The 18286-nt window shown below is 45.8% G+C and overlaps 2 protein-coding genes across 4 annotated transcripts in view; both read right to left on the bottom strand.

Moving 5' to 3' along the window:
• The window catches only part of c17h15orf61 (chromosome 17 C15orf61 homolog), a 333965-nt gene that overhangs the window by 92770 nt on the left and 222909 nt on the right, over window positions 1-18286 (bottom strand). The gene's annotated exons all lie outside the window — the stretch shown is intronic.
• Window positions 1-18286, bottom strand: part of iqch (IQ motif containing H) — a 182352-nt gene that overhangs the window by 78812 nt on the left and 85254 nt on the right. For 2 of the 3 annotated variants that reach the window (XM_070858531.1, XM_070858530.1), the window contains one exon: window positions 9950-10141. The exons of the other annotated variant lie outside the window; for it this stretch is intronic. In XM_070858531.1, coding sequence (XP_070714632.1) covers window positions 9950-10141 — 192 coding nt within the window. The remainder of the gene's footprint in view (window positions 1-9949; window positions 10142-18286) is intronic. 3 annotated transcript variants of the gene reach the window in all.

Below are 18286 nucleotides of genomic sequence, written 5' to 3' on the forward strand. Positions count from 1 at the left end.
ATGTACTGAAATGAATAGTAAAATTCCAGATTGTATGCTCTATTCAGCATCAATATGCTCATTGCTGTTTATAAAATCTTCATGAGTTATTTGCTCTGTCAGGTTTACCTTTGATTAAGTTATGCTATCATACTAAAACCTATTTCATTCAAACTATTGATTAGAAATCAAATTTCATATGTTGGTTTTTCAATATATAATTTTAAAATAAAATACGAGGATTTAAGAGAACAGTATAAATTGCTTGGGGAGTCTCCAAATTACAACTATATTTGACACCAATAAATTAAAACGTAAATGGATTAATTCCTTCTTCCCCCAATTTATCTGTTCCACCCCTTCTCCTTCATCTGTCGATATTTATATCCCTACCAGTCTACGTCATACGACACTGTTTACAGAAGAAATACAATATTTATATGGTTATCCTCTTGTAATTATATCTGTGGTTGCCTGGTTGTCGAATTGTTTCTGTCTGGTGGTCTCTGGCAGTATCAAGGTTGTAGAATTATATTTTGTATAGTTTAATAGAGTATATAATGTATTTTCCATGTCGTTAATAAATAAGTAGTCAAAAGGTGTGATTAAAAAATGTGAATCCTGGAGAATTTTAATTGCAATGAAGCGGCACAATAACAATTTAATATGAAAAGCTTGAGGATAGTGAGCAATTGTGCGGACTATTTATTCGACCTCTTGTAGCATTGCTCGAGTCAGATGATGCACTGTTTTATAATAACAGGGGTGTGAGCAATAAAGTGTGAAGCAGATAGCAGGAAGTAAGTCATACACTTGCAGGAAGTGTGCATTATGTGAAAGACTTTTGATATATTGTAGATAGAGATCTGAAGTTCCCATTATTGTTTCCAATATTCAGGAACGGGCAACCTGTTTTGCAGGTATTTTTTTTATTGTGGAGCACATTACTGCTGGAGAATTTTAATTTGAATGAAGTGGGACAACAAACAAAATGACGAAAAAAAAATTCAGGGATTGTAAGTTGTTGGGTGCCTATTTTCTTTTATGTATTTGGAAGTAGCTATTAGTGTTCCGTGTGTTCAGAAATCAGATGTGTCTCGGTGGATGAATTCTGCGGGAGCTGGATAATGGATAGAATGGCAGTACAGCAAAGGGAGGTGTCGGATTGAGGAGTTGGGTAGGATAGTTCAAAGGAGAAGAGGTAGGGGTAGTGATGGGAGTGAGCGGGTGGAAGGGGTTGTGGGAAGGTGAAAGAATAAGAGGCGTGAGAGTGAGGTGATGGGAGGAGCACGATGTGAGGGAGGAAAGAAAGGGAGCCACTGAGAGATGCATTTTCCCCACAACATCTATAAAATACAGCTATCAGCCGATGGTACCTCCTTTCCCATCACGCCATCCATCCAAAAGGAAAAGGCAGAGCGAAACAGTACATGACAGAAAGAGAAGCATAAGAGTTAAAGGGAAAAAAGAAGACATAAGCACGAGGGGAGACAGAGAAAAACAGGTACACGAAGATCATAGAATCAGTGAAAATTACGTTACAAAAGGAGGCCATTCAGCCCATCGTGTCCATGTCAGTCGAAAAAGAACTACCCGGCCTAGTCACACCTTCCAGCACTAGGTCCGTAGCCCTGTAGGTTACAGCCCTTCAAGTGCACATCCAGGTACTTTTTAAATGTGATGAAGGTTTCTGCTGCTACCACCCTTTCAGGCAGGGAGTTCCAGACCCCACCACCCACTGGTGAATTTTTTTTTCCTCATGTCCCCTCTAATCCTTCTGCCAACTACTTTAAATCTATGCCCCCTGGTTATTGACTCCTCTGCTTAGGGAAACAGGTCCTTCCTATCCACTCTATCTAGTCCCCTCATAATTTTATACATCTCAATTAAATCTCCCCTCAGCCTCCTCTGTTCCAAGGAAAACAATCCCAGCCTATTCAATCTTTCCTCATAGCTAAAGTTTACCAGTCTTGGCAACATCCTCGTAAATCTCCTCTGTACCCTTTCTAATGTAACCACATCCTTCCTGTAATGTGGTGACCAGAACTGTACGCAGTACCCTAGCTGTGGCCTAACTAGTGTTGTATACAGTTCTTGGAACTCCTTCACGGCAAACGAGCCAAAGGTGGGCAGAGGAAACGTTACAGGGACACCCTCAAAGGCTCCCTGATAAAGTGCAACATCCCCACTGACACCTGGGAGTCCCTAGCCAAAGACTGCCCTAAGTGGAGGAAGTGCATCCGGGAGGGCGCTGAGCTCCTCGAGTCTCGTCGCCGAGAGCATGCAGAAACTAAGCGCAGGCAGCAGAAAGAGCTTGCGGCAAACCCGTCCCACCCACCCTTTCCCTCAACGGCTATCTGTTCCTACATGTGACAGGGACTGTGGCTCTCATATTGGACTGTCCAGCCACCCAAGGACTCATTTTAAGAGTGGAAGCAAGTCTTCCTCGATTCCGAGGGACTGCCTAAGATGAGACAGTTCGAGCATAACTTCCCTGCTCTTGTATTCTATGCCTCGGCTAATAAATGAAAGCAGATACAGGTACGAGAGGGGCTATATTCACTGACTTACCATGAACCACTATAGGAGACCTTAACCAGTTATACATTAAAAGCCTTGTACATAGCACACACATCCTGTAACACTTTACTTCCCAGCCTCGTGCCAATGTTCTGGAGGCTTGAGGGTAGAGAAATTGATCAAAACTTACAACATTCCTTCTCATCCATCCTTTTCTCCCAACAGTATTTCCAGGCCCCATCCCGAAATACCACATCCCATTTCCCCCGCCCCCCCCCTCAGTAGTTCCAGATCCCAATCCCCACCAACATCAAAGTTGCAGTGTAAATGCACCCAGAGTTAAAGCGGCACACAACGAAAGCTATGTAAATGTTGTGCTATCAAAGGAAATCAAATCCTGCCCTGTTTTTATTTCAATACTTTTGAGTACGGGATAAATTCCACAGACTCTAGTCCTTTTTGAAAGTTTCACCTTTGGTTGGTTAGCTTTCCTTAAGAGACTGGAAAAACTGCCATAACAGTGCAAACGGTACAGAAGAAAGAGGCTCTACAGTGTAATATATGCATCGGTGAGTTGCATTGTGAGTGGTTTAGCCAGTCACGTGATGTTCATAGGATTCAATAAAACCCCAGCCAGTTGGGTCTAGGTCATCCATGATGAGGTATGCAGTTGTGAGTCTAGTGGATGAACTGGTAATGTGTAGAGTGATGTTAACCTTTGTTAATAAACCAACTAGTTCTTAATAGCAATGTGTTGCTATGAATTCTTAAGCAAAGAACCCATGAAGCAAATACAGACAGGAAAAGCAGCCTTTTCTTGTTCCCCGAGCTATCAGTTTTTGTGGCCCTTTTTGTTTATGCAGTCTTAGAAGCAACACATTCCAATCACTGTTAAATCATGATTTGGTTTAAATATCAAATGGGCGGTATCAGATCGGCTGCCCATTATGCGCAGTGCCCGATATTCAGTTCCAATAGTTAACACCAGGCGTTGCGTATATTGGCCAGCCAATCCACTTTGCCCGAGATGAATTTCTAGCCCATTTGTCTTTTTGTTATATTCATTTTTTGGAAAACAATTATGACAGCTGAAATCCTCCCCATTTGTCTCTTTTAGCTCAAGTTACTGATTTCTCTTCTACTTCTTTACCACCTTGGTGGTGTCCTGCACTATAGATCCTGGGAGCTTCACTTAGGTTTCTGAATTAAAACAATCGCAGCCACTGAGTGACATAACAACCTGTAGGCCAGTAAAATAGTGCTGCGAAGGAGAATGACAGCACAGAATATGGTAACGCAGAGTGAAGGGGCCACAGATAAAGGTTAAGTGGTTAATGTTGGTGCCCTTGAACAACATTACCTGCTGACCAACATCGTCACTGAATGCAGACAAACATCAAATAGCAACTCCGGATTTTGTAATTGGAGTGAATGTAGCAAATAATAGTCTCCTTCGCCTTAGGAAACCGGCAGAACCTTTGCTGAGGTCTGCTAATAATTTTTCTTTCATTAAAATTCATTCAATTTCAGTGGCAGGATTGAAACTTTGCTTCATATAATCACAAACCATCCAGTTTATATAGTGCAAATTACTCTAGGGCCCTCTTTACGCTCTTGTACCATACTGAAACCATAGGTTAGTTTATAACAATTAGCCAATGTCAAGCAATGAGATTTAAGAGACAGTTTCTGGAACCAAGCATCTAAATCAGCAATTTTGAACCATAAAAGGGAGAAAGAAATCTTGAACGGGGTGGGTTTTCTACATCAGAAGAATGGGCCGAGTAGATTTGGGAGTATGCATAGACCTTAAGGAGTACCTTGCTCATTGATAAGATAACCTGCAGGGGAGAGGGCTGTGAAACGCAGCCTTTTTGGTTAGAAATGCGCGAGCTAATCAAGGAGAGCGAGCATATATTTGTTAAAGGCAAGTCATGTTTGACAAATCTAGTAGGTATTTGTTGAAGAACCGATGGATTGGATAAAGGAGGTGTGCTGTGAGGAACTTTAGCAGCATGGATAGAAAGTTGGTCGACACAGGAAACAAAGGATTACAGTTAATTAGTGAGATCACACCTGGAGTACTGTGCATAGTTTTGGTCTCCTTACCTGAGGAAGGATGTACATGTCTTAGAGGCGGTGCAACAAAGGTTCGCTAGATTGATTCCTGGGATAAGAAAGTTATCCTCTGAGGAAAAATTGAGTAGTTTGGACCTATACTCTCTGGAGTTTAGAAGAATGAGAGGTGCTTTCATTGAAACAAGACTCTGAAGGGGATTGACGGTGTAGATGCTGAGAGGTTGTTTCCCCCTGGCTGGAGAGTCTAGAACTAGGGGGCATAGTCATAGGATAAGTGGTCGGCCATTTAAGACAGAGATGAGGAGGAATCTTTGGAGTGAATCTTTAAAATTCTCTACCACAGAGGGCTGTGGATGCTGAGTCGTAGATTTTTGGACTCTAAGGGACTCAAGGGATATGGGAATAGTGCAGGAAAATGGAGTTGAGGTCGAAGATCAGCCATGATCTTACTGGTCGGCAGAGCAGACTCTCGGTGCTGAATGGCTTACTCCTGCTCCTATTTCTTATGTTCTTATGTTGATGCATGCTGCTCAGAATGGAGACGGTTTCGATAGGGTGAATAGTGAAAAACTATTCCCCCTTGTTGGGGAGTCAGTGACGAAGGGTCATCAATTTCAAAAGTGATGAAAGAGTTCAGGAGAAATTTCTTTACACAGAGAGGTGTTGGGGAGTGAATTGCTTTTCCACAGGGGGTAGTTGAAGGAGGGACCATGGCATCTTTTAAGGGAAAACTGGATAAATATTTGAAACAAGGAGGAAAGAGGACCATGAGGAAAGAGCAGGAAAATGGGACTAGGTTTGGATTGCTCCAGCACACTCAATGGGCCAAAAGACCACCTTCGGTGCTCTAAACCTCTATGGTTCTCAGATTCCATCACAATATTACGAGAACTGCAAAACATCTCAGAATGGTTACTAATTGCTGGCGCTTTTGTTCCACTCAAGTACTGCAGTAAAAGGGTTGCCAAAGGGCCATGTGTTATGGATGCAACATCTTGTAACCAGCATTCTACCGTCACCAGAGAGCGCATCTGTTGGAGTCCCAAGGGATCCCAGCATCCCTTGGGAGCACTGCATATAAGAAGGCCTCCCATGCTGTGCCGGCACTCTAGAGTCAGAATAAATAAGGTCACACTTACTCAAGTCTACAGTACTCAGTCACATTGCTTTATTTGAGATATAACAACTGGCAACGAGTAATAGATAACGAACCATCATGCGAAAATGCAGAGAACTGTTGGTATCCTGCAGAAATTCTCAGAAGGTGACGATTGGAAGGCTTTCATGGAGCTACTCAACCAATACTTCGTGGCCAACAAGCTGTAAGGGAATGAGAACCATTGACTGTTGACTGTTGAAACACTGAACCTGAGCAAAGCCATAACGATAGCCCAGGCATTTATGTCCACCAGCGATAACACCAAACAAATTTTGCAGCATAGATGCATCGGCAAGTACTGTACACAAAGTAACGTCGTTTTCAGGCAGGAATGTATATGGCAGAACGTACACGCCTGCAGCTTCTTGACCTCAGCTGACTCAGAGTCCGCCATCAAGTGTGAATGCGAGGCAATTAACATCTTGGCGCTGCGGAGGTAATTAACATCTTGGCAGAGGTGATCATCAATGCCGCTTCAAACACTATGCGTGCAAAGGGTGTAGAATAAGGAACACCTCCAGCGAATGTGCAGACGAGCTGCAAACCCTGCAAACCACCACGTTGCAGAGGAAGACTGATCCATGGCGGATCAAACTGAACTAGAGACTCGAACCGAGGAGGCAGAAGTGTGCGGGGTACACACCTTCACCACGAAATGTCCACCGATCATGTTAAAAGTTGAACTGAACGGAATTCCAGTATCCATGGAATTGGACACGGGTGCGAGTCAGTCGATCATGAACAAAAAGGCCTTCGAGAGGCTGTGGTGCAACAAGGCACAAAGGCCCAAACTGAGCCCTATTCCTACTAAGCTGAGAACTTACACTAAAGAGCTGATCCCTGTAATTGGCAGTGCAGCAGTAAAAGTCTCCTATGATGGAGCGGTGCACGAACTACCAGTATGGATTGCCCCACACTGTTCGACAGAAGCTGGCTGGGAAAAATCCGCTGGAACTGGGACGACATCCGAGTGCTCTCGTCCGTCGATGACACCTCATGTGCCCAGGTTTTGAGCAAGTTCCCATCGTTGTTTGAGCCAGGCAACGGAAATTTCTCTGGGGCGAAGGTGCAGATCCACTTGATTCCCGGTACACAACCCATTCACCACAAGGCACGTGCGGTGCCATACATGATGCGAGAGAAAGTGGAGATCGAGCTGGACAGGCTGCAACGAGAGGGCATCATCACAGCGGTTGAGTCCGATTGTTCCGGTTCTCAAGGGCGATGGCACGGTCACAATTTGTGGGGACTATAAAGTAACGATTAACCGTTTTTTGCTGCAGGACCAGTACCCGCTACCCAAGGCAGCCGACCTATTTGCGACGCTGACAGGAGGGAAGACATTCACCAAGTTGGACTTGACCTCAGCCTAAACGACGCAGGAGCTGGCGGAATCTTCAAAAGGCCTCACCTGCATCAACACGCACAAAGGTCCGTTCATCTACAATAGATGCCCATTTGGGATTCGATTGGCCGTGGCTATTTTTCAAAGGAACATGGAGAGTCTGTTAAAGTTGGTTCCGCGCACCGTGGTTTTCCAGGACGACATATTGATCACAGGTCGGGACACCATCGAACACTTGCAGAACCTGGAAGAGTTTCTAAGTCGGCTAGATCGTGTGGGACTCAGGTTGAAATGCTCGGAGTGTGTTTTCCTGGTGCCAGAGGTCGAGTTCTTAGGGAGAAGAATCGCGACAAACGGCATCAGACTCACCGGCGCCAAGACGGAGGCCATCAAGAACGCGCCGAGACCACAGAACGTGTCATTCCTGGGACTCCTCAATTATTTTGGTAATTTCCTACCTGGGTTAAGCATCTTGCTAGAACCTCTACATGTGTTGCTACGCAAGGGAGATGACTGGGTATGGGGAAAATCACAAGAGACTGCTTTTGAGAAAGCCAGAAATCTGTTATGTTCCAATAAACTGCTTGTTCTGTATGACCCATGTAAACGTTTAGTGCTAGCTTGCAATGCGTCTTCGTACGGGGTCGGATGTGTGTTACAACAAGCAAACGAATCGGGAACATTGCAACCGGTCGCTTATGTGACCAGGAGTTTGTCCAAGGCTGAAAGGGCATACAGCATGATTAAAAAAGAAGCTCTGGCATGCGCTTACGGGGTGAAAAAAATGCACCAGTATCTGTTTGGGCTTAAGTTCGAGTTAATAACTGACTATAAGCCGCTCATATCGCTATTCTCAGAGAACAAAGGTATTAATACCAATGCCTCTGCTCGCATCCAAAGATGGGCACTCACGCTGTCTGCATATAACTATGTAATTCGCCACAGGCCAGGCACAGAGAACTGCGCTGATGCTCTCAGTAGATGACTATTGCCCACCACCGGGGTGGAAATGGCACAGCCTGCAGACTTGCTCTTGGTGATGGATGCATTTGAAAACGAAAAGTTACCCGTTACGGCCCGCCAGATCAGGACCTGGACCAGCCAGGATCCTTTACTGTCCCTTGTAAAAAACTGTGTCCTTCATGGGAGCTGGTCCAGTGTCCCAGCGGAAATGCATGAAGAGATCAAACCGTTCCAGCGGCGCAAAGACGAAATGTTCATACAGGTGGGCTGTCTTTTGTGGGGTAATCGCGTGGTTTTGCCTAAGAAAGGCAGGAAACGTTCATACGTGACCTACACAGTACCCACCCAGGCATAGTAATGATGAAAGCTATAGCCAGATCCCATGTGTGGTGGCCCGGCATCGACTCAGATTTGGAGTCTTGCGTGCGCCAATGCAACACTTGCTCTCAACTGAGCAATGCACCCAGGGAGGCACCGCTAAGTTGTGGTCATGGCCCTCCAAACCATGGTCTAGGATCTACGTCGACTTCGCTGGCCCGTTTCTAGGCAAAATGTTTTTGGTTGTTGTGGATGTTTATTCAAAACGGATTGAGTGTGTAATAATGTCTGTAAGCATCGAAAGCCTAGGAGCCATATTTGTCACGCACGGCCTGCCTGATGTCCTTGTCAGCGACAATGGGCCGTGCTTTACCAGCGCTGAATTCAAGGAATGGGATCAGGATGTCACATTTGCCCCGTTCAAGCCCGCATCTCATGGCCGGGCAGAACGGGCAATGCAAACCATCAAGCAAAGCTTGAAATGCATATCGGAAGGCTCCCCGCAGACCCGGCTGTCCCGAGGCCTGCTCAGCTACCGCACAAGACTCCACTCGTTCACCGGGGGTTTACCTTGCTGAACTGCTCATGAAAAGGGCACTCAAAACAAGGCTCTCTCTAGTCCACCCTGATCTCCATGATCATGTCGAGGGCATCAACAAAGCATATAACATGATCGCGAAAATTTTTCATGCGATATTGAAGTCAATGACCCTGTATTTGTACTCAGCTATGGACATGGTCCCAAATGGCTTGCTGGCGCTGTCGTAGCCAAAGAAAGGAGTGGGGTGTTTGAGGTCAAACTTGCAAATGGACTAACTTGCAGAAAACATTTGGACCAAACCAAACTGTGATTCACAGACAGCCACGAGCAACCTGAAGAGGACACCACCAACTTCGACCCTTCGATACACACACAAGTGGCAACCGACATCACAGTTGACCATGAAGCTGAACCCATTATCCCCAGCAGCCCAGCAAGGCCAGCTGCACAGCAGCCCAGCGAAGGCCCAATCAACTCACCTGCACCTGTGTTTGTACCAAGACGATCGACCAAGGAGCGGAAAGCCCCAGATTGTCTCACCCTGTAAATAAGTGTGCTATTGACTTTGGGGGGGGGGGGGGGGGGTGCGGGTGCGGGTGGCGGGGAGTGATGTTATGTATGCAACATCTTGTAACCAGCATTCTACCGCCACCAGAGGGCGCATCTGTTGGAGTCCCAAGGGATCCCAGCATCCCTTGGGAGCACTGCATATAAGTAGGCCCATGCTGTGCCGGCACTCTGGAGTTAGAATAAAGAGACTAAGGTCACACTTACTCAAGTCTACAGTACTCAGTCACATTGCTTTATCTGAGACATAACACAATGCTTCATTAAAACGGTGGGTTCCCCATTGCACTTTGGGTTGAGGTACTTAATTATAGTCAGTAAAGTATGGCCACATGCATTTATTGCAGCAACCGTTGCAAAATAAATGGGTACTGTGACTGGCTGTAAAAGTGGGTAAATATTCCATTCCCCACTATTGCCCAGTAATAATTTGCCTGCTTTCCCCCCAAACCAAACATTGAAATCACAGTGCACATACCTGAACCCATTTCCTCTTCAGCCATACGAAAGGACCAATTTCCCTAAATTCCTTTAGAATCTGCTTATAACACTTCAGGTGTGAGACATCAAAATACGCAGTACCTCGCCCACAAAATTCAATGTCCACTTTGAAGAGCCAACGCTTAACTTCCAGGTTTTCAAGGATAAGTGTAATAAGGACTTCATGCATCTGCACAAACAGAATTTTAACAGCATAAAGTACACATTAAGTTATTTAAAAGAAGATTCTGAGCACTTTTATGAGTGGCATGTTGATCATTTATATTTATGACGAATATTGAACCACCCATATTTTATGGGTCAGCAACAGAATAGAATTTTATAACATGTGTTGTAGTTATTAGTCAAACATGATAGATATCTTCACAGGCAAGGCAGACCGTGAGTGATAACTTTATAAGTTGTGATCACCCACCAGCTTTGCAACAAAAAGCAGCAATGATTCATGATATTGAAGAGAAATATAAGAAGTCACCCCAGGAAATATTCGGTAAAAAGAATGCTGAAGACTTTTTTCTGGTTATTATAATAATAACAACTTTTATTTATATAGCGCCTTTAACGTAGTAAAACGTCCCAAGGCGTTTCACAACAATTTTACAACATGTTAGATATTGACATTGAGGGAAAGAGGGAAAAAGCGGGAGAAGAGGCTAAAGGGTCCGGTCCGAAGTGGCAGCCAAAATGCGCAAGCAGATAGACACAGGCGAAAAAAAACTAAAAAAAGAAATTTAAATTACATTGTAAATAATACAATAAGGAATATACAATAGTAAAATCAGTATAATAAAGATTATGATTAAACAATATTAAATATATACCATAATTATAAATTAAGTTAAAAAATGAGAAAATCAGCAACTGAATTAAATTAAATCAGTTATTAGCTTTCTTTAAGATTCATTCCCTGTCCAGTGCTTCAATTAATATGGAAGAACCAATCATTGTCCTCCATCCTTGTGATGTCATCATTTTTTTAACTTTTTATTTCTCATTTTGTCCTCTTAATAGGACCTGTAATAGCTCCAGGTTCGCGCTGCCTCCATTGTCAGGGAGATAGGATATACAACACAGGAGAGGGGGGAAAGGAAAGGAGAAGGGGGGGAAAGGAGACGGGGGGAAGGAGAAGGGGGGGAAAGGAGACGGGGGGAAGGAGAAGGGGGGGAGAAGGAGAGGGGGGAAAGGAGAAGGGGGAAAGGAGAGGGGGGGAAAGGAGAAGGGGGGGAAAGGAGAAGGGGGGGAAAGGAGAAGGGGGGAAGGAGAAGGGGGGAAAAGGAGAAGGGGGAAAGGAGGTGGGGGGAAAGGAGAAGGGGGGAAAGGAGATGGGGGGAAGGGGAAGGGGGGGGGGAAGGGGAAGGGGGAAAGGAGGCTGAACGGACCGGGCCCAGCCGGGCCGAAGACTTCGGGCAGGGCCCGTCCCCAGCACCAGATTTACAGGTAGGTGGCGTTGGGTCGGGTCAGGTCTGGGGTCCAGGGTTGGGAGCGCGGGTCGGGTCGGGGGGGAGCGTGGGCCGGAGTCGGGAGCGCGGGTCGGGTCGGGGGGGCGGAGGGAGGTCGGGAGCACGGGTCGGGTCGGGGGGAGGAGGGAGGGAGGGTTGGTTCGGATAGGGAGGGAGCGCGGGTTGGGTCAGGTCGGTTCGGGTCGGGGGGGGGGCAGAGGGAGGTCGGGTCGGGTCGGTTCGTGTCGGGAGCGGGGGGAGGGAGGTCAGGTTGGGTCGGGTCGGGTCCGGTTGGGGGGGTGGGGGGCGGGGTTGGAAGTGCGGGCCGGGTCGGGGGGGGTGGTGGGAGGGAGGTCGGTTCGGGTCGGGGGGGGGGAGGGAGGGAGGGAGAGGGAGGTCAGGTCGGGTAGGGGAGCGCGGGTCGGGTCCAGTCCGGTCCGGGGGCAGGGGGGGTGGTGGGAAGCGGGAGTCGGGTCGGTGTCGGGGTCGGGGCCTGGTCCGGGGGCAGGGGGAGCGGGAGTCGAGTCGGGTCGGGAGGAAGCAGGAGCTGGCCGTGGGAGGCAGCCTTATGCACGCAGCCCCAGTGAGGTCATTCGGCCAAGGCTAGAGGCTGCGTGCTTCGGGCCCCTCCCACACAGTTTTGGGCTCCTCAAGCTACTGCACATGCGCGCCCGCTGTAGCGCGCATGTGCAGAGGTCCCGGCACTGTTTTCAGCGCAGGGACCTGGCTCCGCCCCCTACAGCTCGAGCTGCGCCGCGCCCGGCTCCAGAGGACCAGCAGGGAGCCGGAGAATCTGTAACTTTTTTTTAGGCGCACTTTGTGGTGCGAAAAATGGGGGTCCAGGTCGGGGCTGCGCCGTTCTAGGCGCGGCCCGAAACTTGGGCCCATAGTTCCCTGGACATGTTCTATCTCCTTTTTTAAATATAGGTGTTATGTTAGCTATCTGCTTTTCATGAGACACTGGCACCAGTTCTGGGACAGGAAGGAGCTGTACCAATGGACGGGCTCCACCTGAACCGGGATGGGACCCCTGTCCCAGCGGAAAGGGTAAATAAGGAGGTGGCAAAGGCTTTAAACTGGTAAGGTGGGGGGGAGGGATCTACAAGAAATGAAACCAGCCTAAAAGAAACAAAACAGGAAATGAGAGCATAGGAAGGTAAGGGAGGACATTGCTGGCCAGGGAATAAATAGTTGTAAGAACAGGAGTGTAAAATGATGGTTTAAAAAAAAGTGAAAGGAACTGCTATTAAAAATGAGTTAAACTGTCTGTACAGCAATGCACACAGTGTCTGTAATAAAACAGGGGAGCTAGAGGCAATCATGCGTGACGAGGAACCAGACATAGTAGGGATTACTGAGACATGGCTACAGAAAAATCAAGACTGGGAATTAAACATTGCAGGGTATAACAAATTTAGAAAAGATAAAGATGGAAAAGGGGAGGTGGAGTAGCTGTACTTATTAGGGATAACATAATGACAGTAGAAAAAAATGACGCAGCTATCAGCAAGACAAAAATAGAATCCCTGTGGGTAGAGATAAAAGATAATAAAGGATCAAACACACTAATAGGGATAGTCTACAAGCCACCTAATAGTGGAAGGGAGGTGGAGGAAGAAATATGCAAACAAATTAGGGAAAGGAGTAAAAAACATAGAATAATAATCATGGGGTATTTGAACTACCCTGATATTAATTGGACAGAAGGGGATAAGGGAATGGAGTTTCTACAATGTGTACAGGACTCCTTTCTAACCCAATATGTAAAAAGCTCAATAAGGGAGGATTCACTATTGAATCTAGTAATGGGGAATGGACCAGAACAGAAAAAACAAGTAGGGGAACATCTAGGCAATAGTGATCATAATATAATACGCTTTAAAATAATAATTGAGAAGGGCATAAGTATGACAAAGATCAGGGTAACAGATTGGAGGAAAGCTGATTTTGTGGGGTTGAGAGTAGAACTTGGAAAAATAAAATTGACAACAATATTGGCAAACAATGATGTAGAACAGTAATGGGAAACATTTAAAACAGTGTGCAACAGAGTCCAGGAAAAATATATTCCGTTAAAAAACAAGAACAAGCTAAACACTAATGATACACCATGGATGAATAAAGCCATAAGGGAAAAATTCAGGGTAAGGAAAGAGGCATACAGATATAGCAGGCGGTGAAGGCGGCAAATGGCACGTTGGCCTTCATAGCAAGAGGATTTGAGTAGAGGAGCAGGGAGGTCTTACTACAGTTGTACAGGGCCTTGGTGAGACCATACCTTGAAGATTGTGTTCAGTTTTGGTCTCCTAAGCTGAGGAAGAACATTCTTGCTATTGAGGGAGTGCAGCAAAGGTTCACCATACTGATTTCCGGGATGACAGGACTGACATATGAAGAAAGACTGGATCGACTAGGCTTATATTCAATGGAATTTAGAAGAATGAGAGGGGATCTCATAGAAACATATAACATTCTGACGGGATTGGACAAGTTAGATGCAGGAAGAATGTTCCCAATGTTGGGGAAGTCTAGAAGCAGGGGTCACAGACTAAGGATAAGGGGTAAGCCATTTAGGGCCGAGATGAGGAGAAACTTCTTCACTCAGAGTTGTGAGCATATGGAATTCTCTACCACAGAAAGTTGTTGAGGCCAGTTCGTTAGATATATTCAAAAGGGAGTTAGATGTGGCCCTTATGGCTAAAGGGATCAAGGAGTATGGAGAGAAAGCAGGAATGGGGTACTGAAGTGCATGATCAGCCATGATCATATTGAATGGTGGTGCAGGCTCGAAGGGCTGAATGGCCTACTCCTGCACCTATTTTCTATGTTTCTATACATTAAGTACATGGCCAGCAGGGGAGAGCATGATAAGGGAAAATACGAAGAGATTAGGAGAGAAGTCAAAAAAACAATTAGGAAGGCAAAGAGGAACTATGAAATAAAATTTTCAAGGAATATAAAACAAAATAATAACATATTTTACAGGCACATCAATAAAAAAAGGTCAGGATGGAAATAGGGCCACTAAGGGATGGACAGTGTAATACCACAGACAGTGCCAGAGCGATGGCAGAAATATTAAATAATTACTTTCCTTCATTATTTACCAGGGAGATAGAACAAGTGGACATGACATTGAGTCATGAGTTTAGTAATGAAATAACTGCATTTAAAATAAAAAGAGGAGATATATTAAATAAATCAATCAAACTCAAAGAGGAAAAAAACCCTGGTCCGGATGGATTACATCCGTGCATTTTAAAAGAATCTTGGGAAGAGATAGCAGAGGCATTACTACACATAGTTAATAATTCATTAGAAAAAGGTGCAGTGCCAGAGAACGTTTTGTGTTTGGTTAAGTAAAATTAATTCCCACATTCCCTCAAAGGACTTTAACTTCTTTCAAACTTTTCCCCCATTCTATGGCTAACCTGCATGATGGAATTTGCTGTCAGATAATTGCTAGGAAAGAAATGTCACACTGGGGTTGCTATTCTGAGGTTGTGGTTGAGGAAGAGTACAGGAAGGTTACCTCTACATCTAACCATACTATGCTGGGAAATTTCGATTCAGATAATAACAGGTGCCCGAAATGGAAGAGTGTTTCATTTACTAGCACCAGCAGCCCTCACTTCGATGAAGATAACATACTGATTATTGAGTGTTGTCTTTGTAAGATGTGGTGCTGTAGAGTCCCTTTAACCAATCTGAACACAGAACTACAAATCACTGTACTTTCAACCAATTACATATCTAACCTTTTCCCAGACCAATTTCTGGGACTATTGTTCCTACAACCAATTAGATCTCAGAACCAGGAACCAATCACATTGCAAAATCATGTAACCAGGTACAATCAGATTCCACAATCACCTCAATTGACCCGCCCTCTCACAACTGTCTCTGATTTGTCACACTGCTTGTCCGGCATCCAGTACTGGAGGAGCAGAAATTTCCTCCAATTAAACACTGGCCCTGGGACGAACTCTGTTTGTACCCTTGGTCTTGTATTTGACCCCGAGATGAGCTTCTGGCCACATATCTACTCATCACCACGACTGCCTAATCCCACCTCCGAAATATCGCCTGACTTCAACCCTATCTCAGCTCATCTGCTGCTAAAACCCTCATTCATAGAAACATAGAAACTTAGAAAATAGGTGCAGGAGCAGGCCATTCAGCCCTTTGAGCCTGCACCACCATTCAATATGATCATGGCTGATCATGCAACTTCAGTACCCCATTCCTGCTTTCTCTCCATACCCCTTGATCCCTTTAGCCGTAAGGGCCACATCTAACTCTCTTTTGAATATATCTAACGAACTGGCCTCAACAACTTTCTGTGGTAGAGAATTCCACAGGTTCACAATTCTCTTGAGTGAAGAAGTTTCTCCTCATCTCGGTCCTAAATGGCTTACCCCTTATCCTTTGATTGTGACCCCTGGTTCTGGACTTCCCCAACATCGGGAATATTCATGTCTATGTTATAGAAAAAAAGAAAGACTTGCATTTATATAGCGCCTTTCTCAACCACCGGGTGTCTCAAAGCGCTTTACAGCCAATGAAGTACTTTGGGAGTGTAGTCACTGTTGTAATGAAGGAAATGCGGCAACCAATTTGCACACAGCAAGCTCCCACGAACAGCAATGTGTTAATGACCAGATAATTTGTTTTGTGATGTTGATTGAGGGATAAATATTGGCCAGGACACAGAGGATAACTCCCCTGCTCTTCTTCGAAATAGTGCCATAGGATATTTTACGTCCACCCGAGAGGGCAGACAGGGCCTCGATTTAAAGGGCTAGATTTTACACTTTTGTGCAGATCGCCCAAAAATGGGCGTTATTTCCGGCGTGGGCGGTAAAAATGGGCTTCTTGCCCATTCTCAAAGCATCTAGTCTCCATTTTTGAAATGGGGCGTTACCGCGAACGACATGAAATGGGCGGTAGCGTTAAATCTGTCTGACCTTCTGCTGTAAAGTGTCGCTGTCCTTAGCAATGGCATGGCAACGCTCGATTCCCGTGATTCACGAGGTTAAGGGTCATCATGACATGCGCAGAAGAGGAGACGGAAAGAGAGGGAGCGGAGAGGGACTGAAAGCGTGTGTGGTTGTGGTGTGTGCTTGTTTGGCTGTTGTGGGAGGCAGGAGGAAGATTCACCAGCAGCAAAAAGCCTACTAAGCACCAAGAACATAGTTGGCACCGAGTTTTTGTCCAACAAATAAGATATAACATGGAATGAATATAGAGGCCCTGGAGCTGGTAGCCAGGAACACTGGTGGCAGAGGGCTCCCAGTGGTCCCAGAGCGTGTCACTGCACTCCTAGGTGCTACACCCCCATTGCCAAAGGCACATGAGAGCCGGGAGCAACATCTTGCTTCTGGCTCGGAGCACGTTCCCATCTCGGGATTGTCCTCTCCCGTATCCGTCCAAGCAGCGGTTTGGCCGTCATTCCTCCCACTCCAATGAAGCATCACCTGAGGAACTCCTCGGCCAGGGAAGGGGAAGGGGTAGAGGTGGGGAAGAGAAGCAGGAAGCGGGGAGGGAGGGAGGGTTGGTTTTTAGAGAAATACTGATGATTTTGGACAAATGTTCAATTTAAATATTTTTTATTTAACAAAACCTTGTTGCGCATTGGTTCAGATAGCTACATCGCTGGTGATTCCTTAACATTAAAGAGTATAATTACACTTAACTTCAATCAACTTAAACTTTAACTGTCACCAAGATGATGCCCACCATTGACTCTGCACACCCAGCATTGTGTCAGCCTTGTTCTTTCAGGCAAAGCGCTCATTGATGAGTTCCTGATGTAAGGCTCTTGCAGCTATCATGCCACCATGGGCCCTTTCATGCGGTCTACAGGGGGGGGCGGGGCATGACTTCAGAGTCAGCCTGATTGTCTGGCCCGATGTCAGCGTCCGCCTCCTCGTCCTCTCTCTGGTGAGGTGGACTGTCAGACTCTTCAGGCAATTCTTGTCCCCTCCTGATAGCCAAGTTGTGCAGCATGGAGCACACTACCACGAATTGAGCTACCTGCTCAGGGTGGTATTGGAGGTCGCCGCCTGAGTGGTCCAGGCATCTAAAGTGCTGCTTAAGCACTCCAATGGTTTTCTCCACGATATTGCGAGTGGCTCTGTGGCTCTCGTTGTATCACCTCTCAGCTTCGGTGTGGGTGTCACACAGGGGGGTCATCAGCCAGGTGGAGAGGCCATATCCTTTGTCACCAAGCATCCAGCATTGACCTTGTGGCTGATTGTTAAACAAATCAGATACAGTGCTCTCACGCAGGGCATGAGCATCATGGATGCTGCCCGGAAATTTAGCATTCACTGCCATTATAATTTGCTGGTGGTCGACAACGAGTTGGACATTCAAGGAGTGGAATCCCTTGCGGTTCCGAAAACCTCTGCATCTGAAAAGGTGCCCGCATCGCACAACCTTCTGACTCAGAGGTGAGTGTGCTACCCACTGAGCCACAGCTGACACTGTTAACCTCTAGACTTGACTATTGCAATGCTCTCTTTGGGTAAAGACACACAAACTAGCAGAGACAGACAAGGAAAAAAACAAAGAGAAAGACTATCGGAAAGAGAGTTGCAGATAAATAGAGATACAGAGACGACAACAAGAGAAAGTGTGTGAGGCATACAGAGAAAGAGAGGAAAAAGATGGAGACAAAAAAAAAAGTGACAGAAAGACTGAAAGAATTAGAGTGGGTGACAACCAGAGCAACAACTAAAGGAACAAAGAGAGGAAGATAGAATTTGGTTTTGCCTGTGAACAATATCACAGAAGACCACCTTGTTCACAAAAAAGACATTTCAAAAAATAAGTGCAGAGATATTTTTCCCATCTGCTTTGTTCTACATTTC

This window comes from Pristiophorus japonicus, chromosome 17 (assembly GCF_044704955.1).
Source record: "Pristiophorus japonicus isolate sPriJap1 chromosome 17, sPriJap1.hap1, whole genome shotgun sequence".
NCBI lineage: Eukaryota > Metazoa > Chordata > Chondrichthyes > Pristiophoridae > Pristiophorus > Pristiophorus japonicus.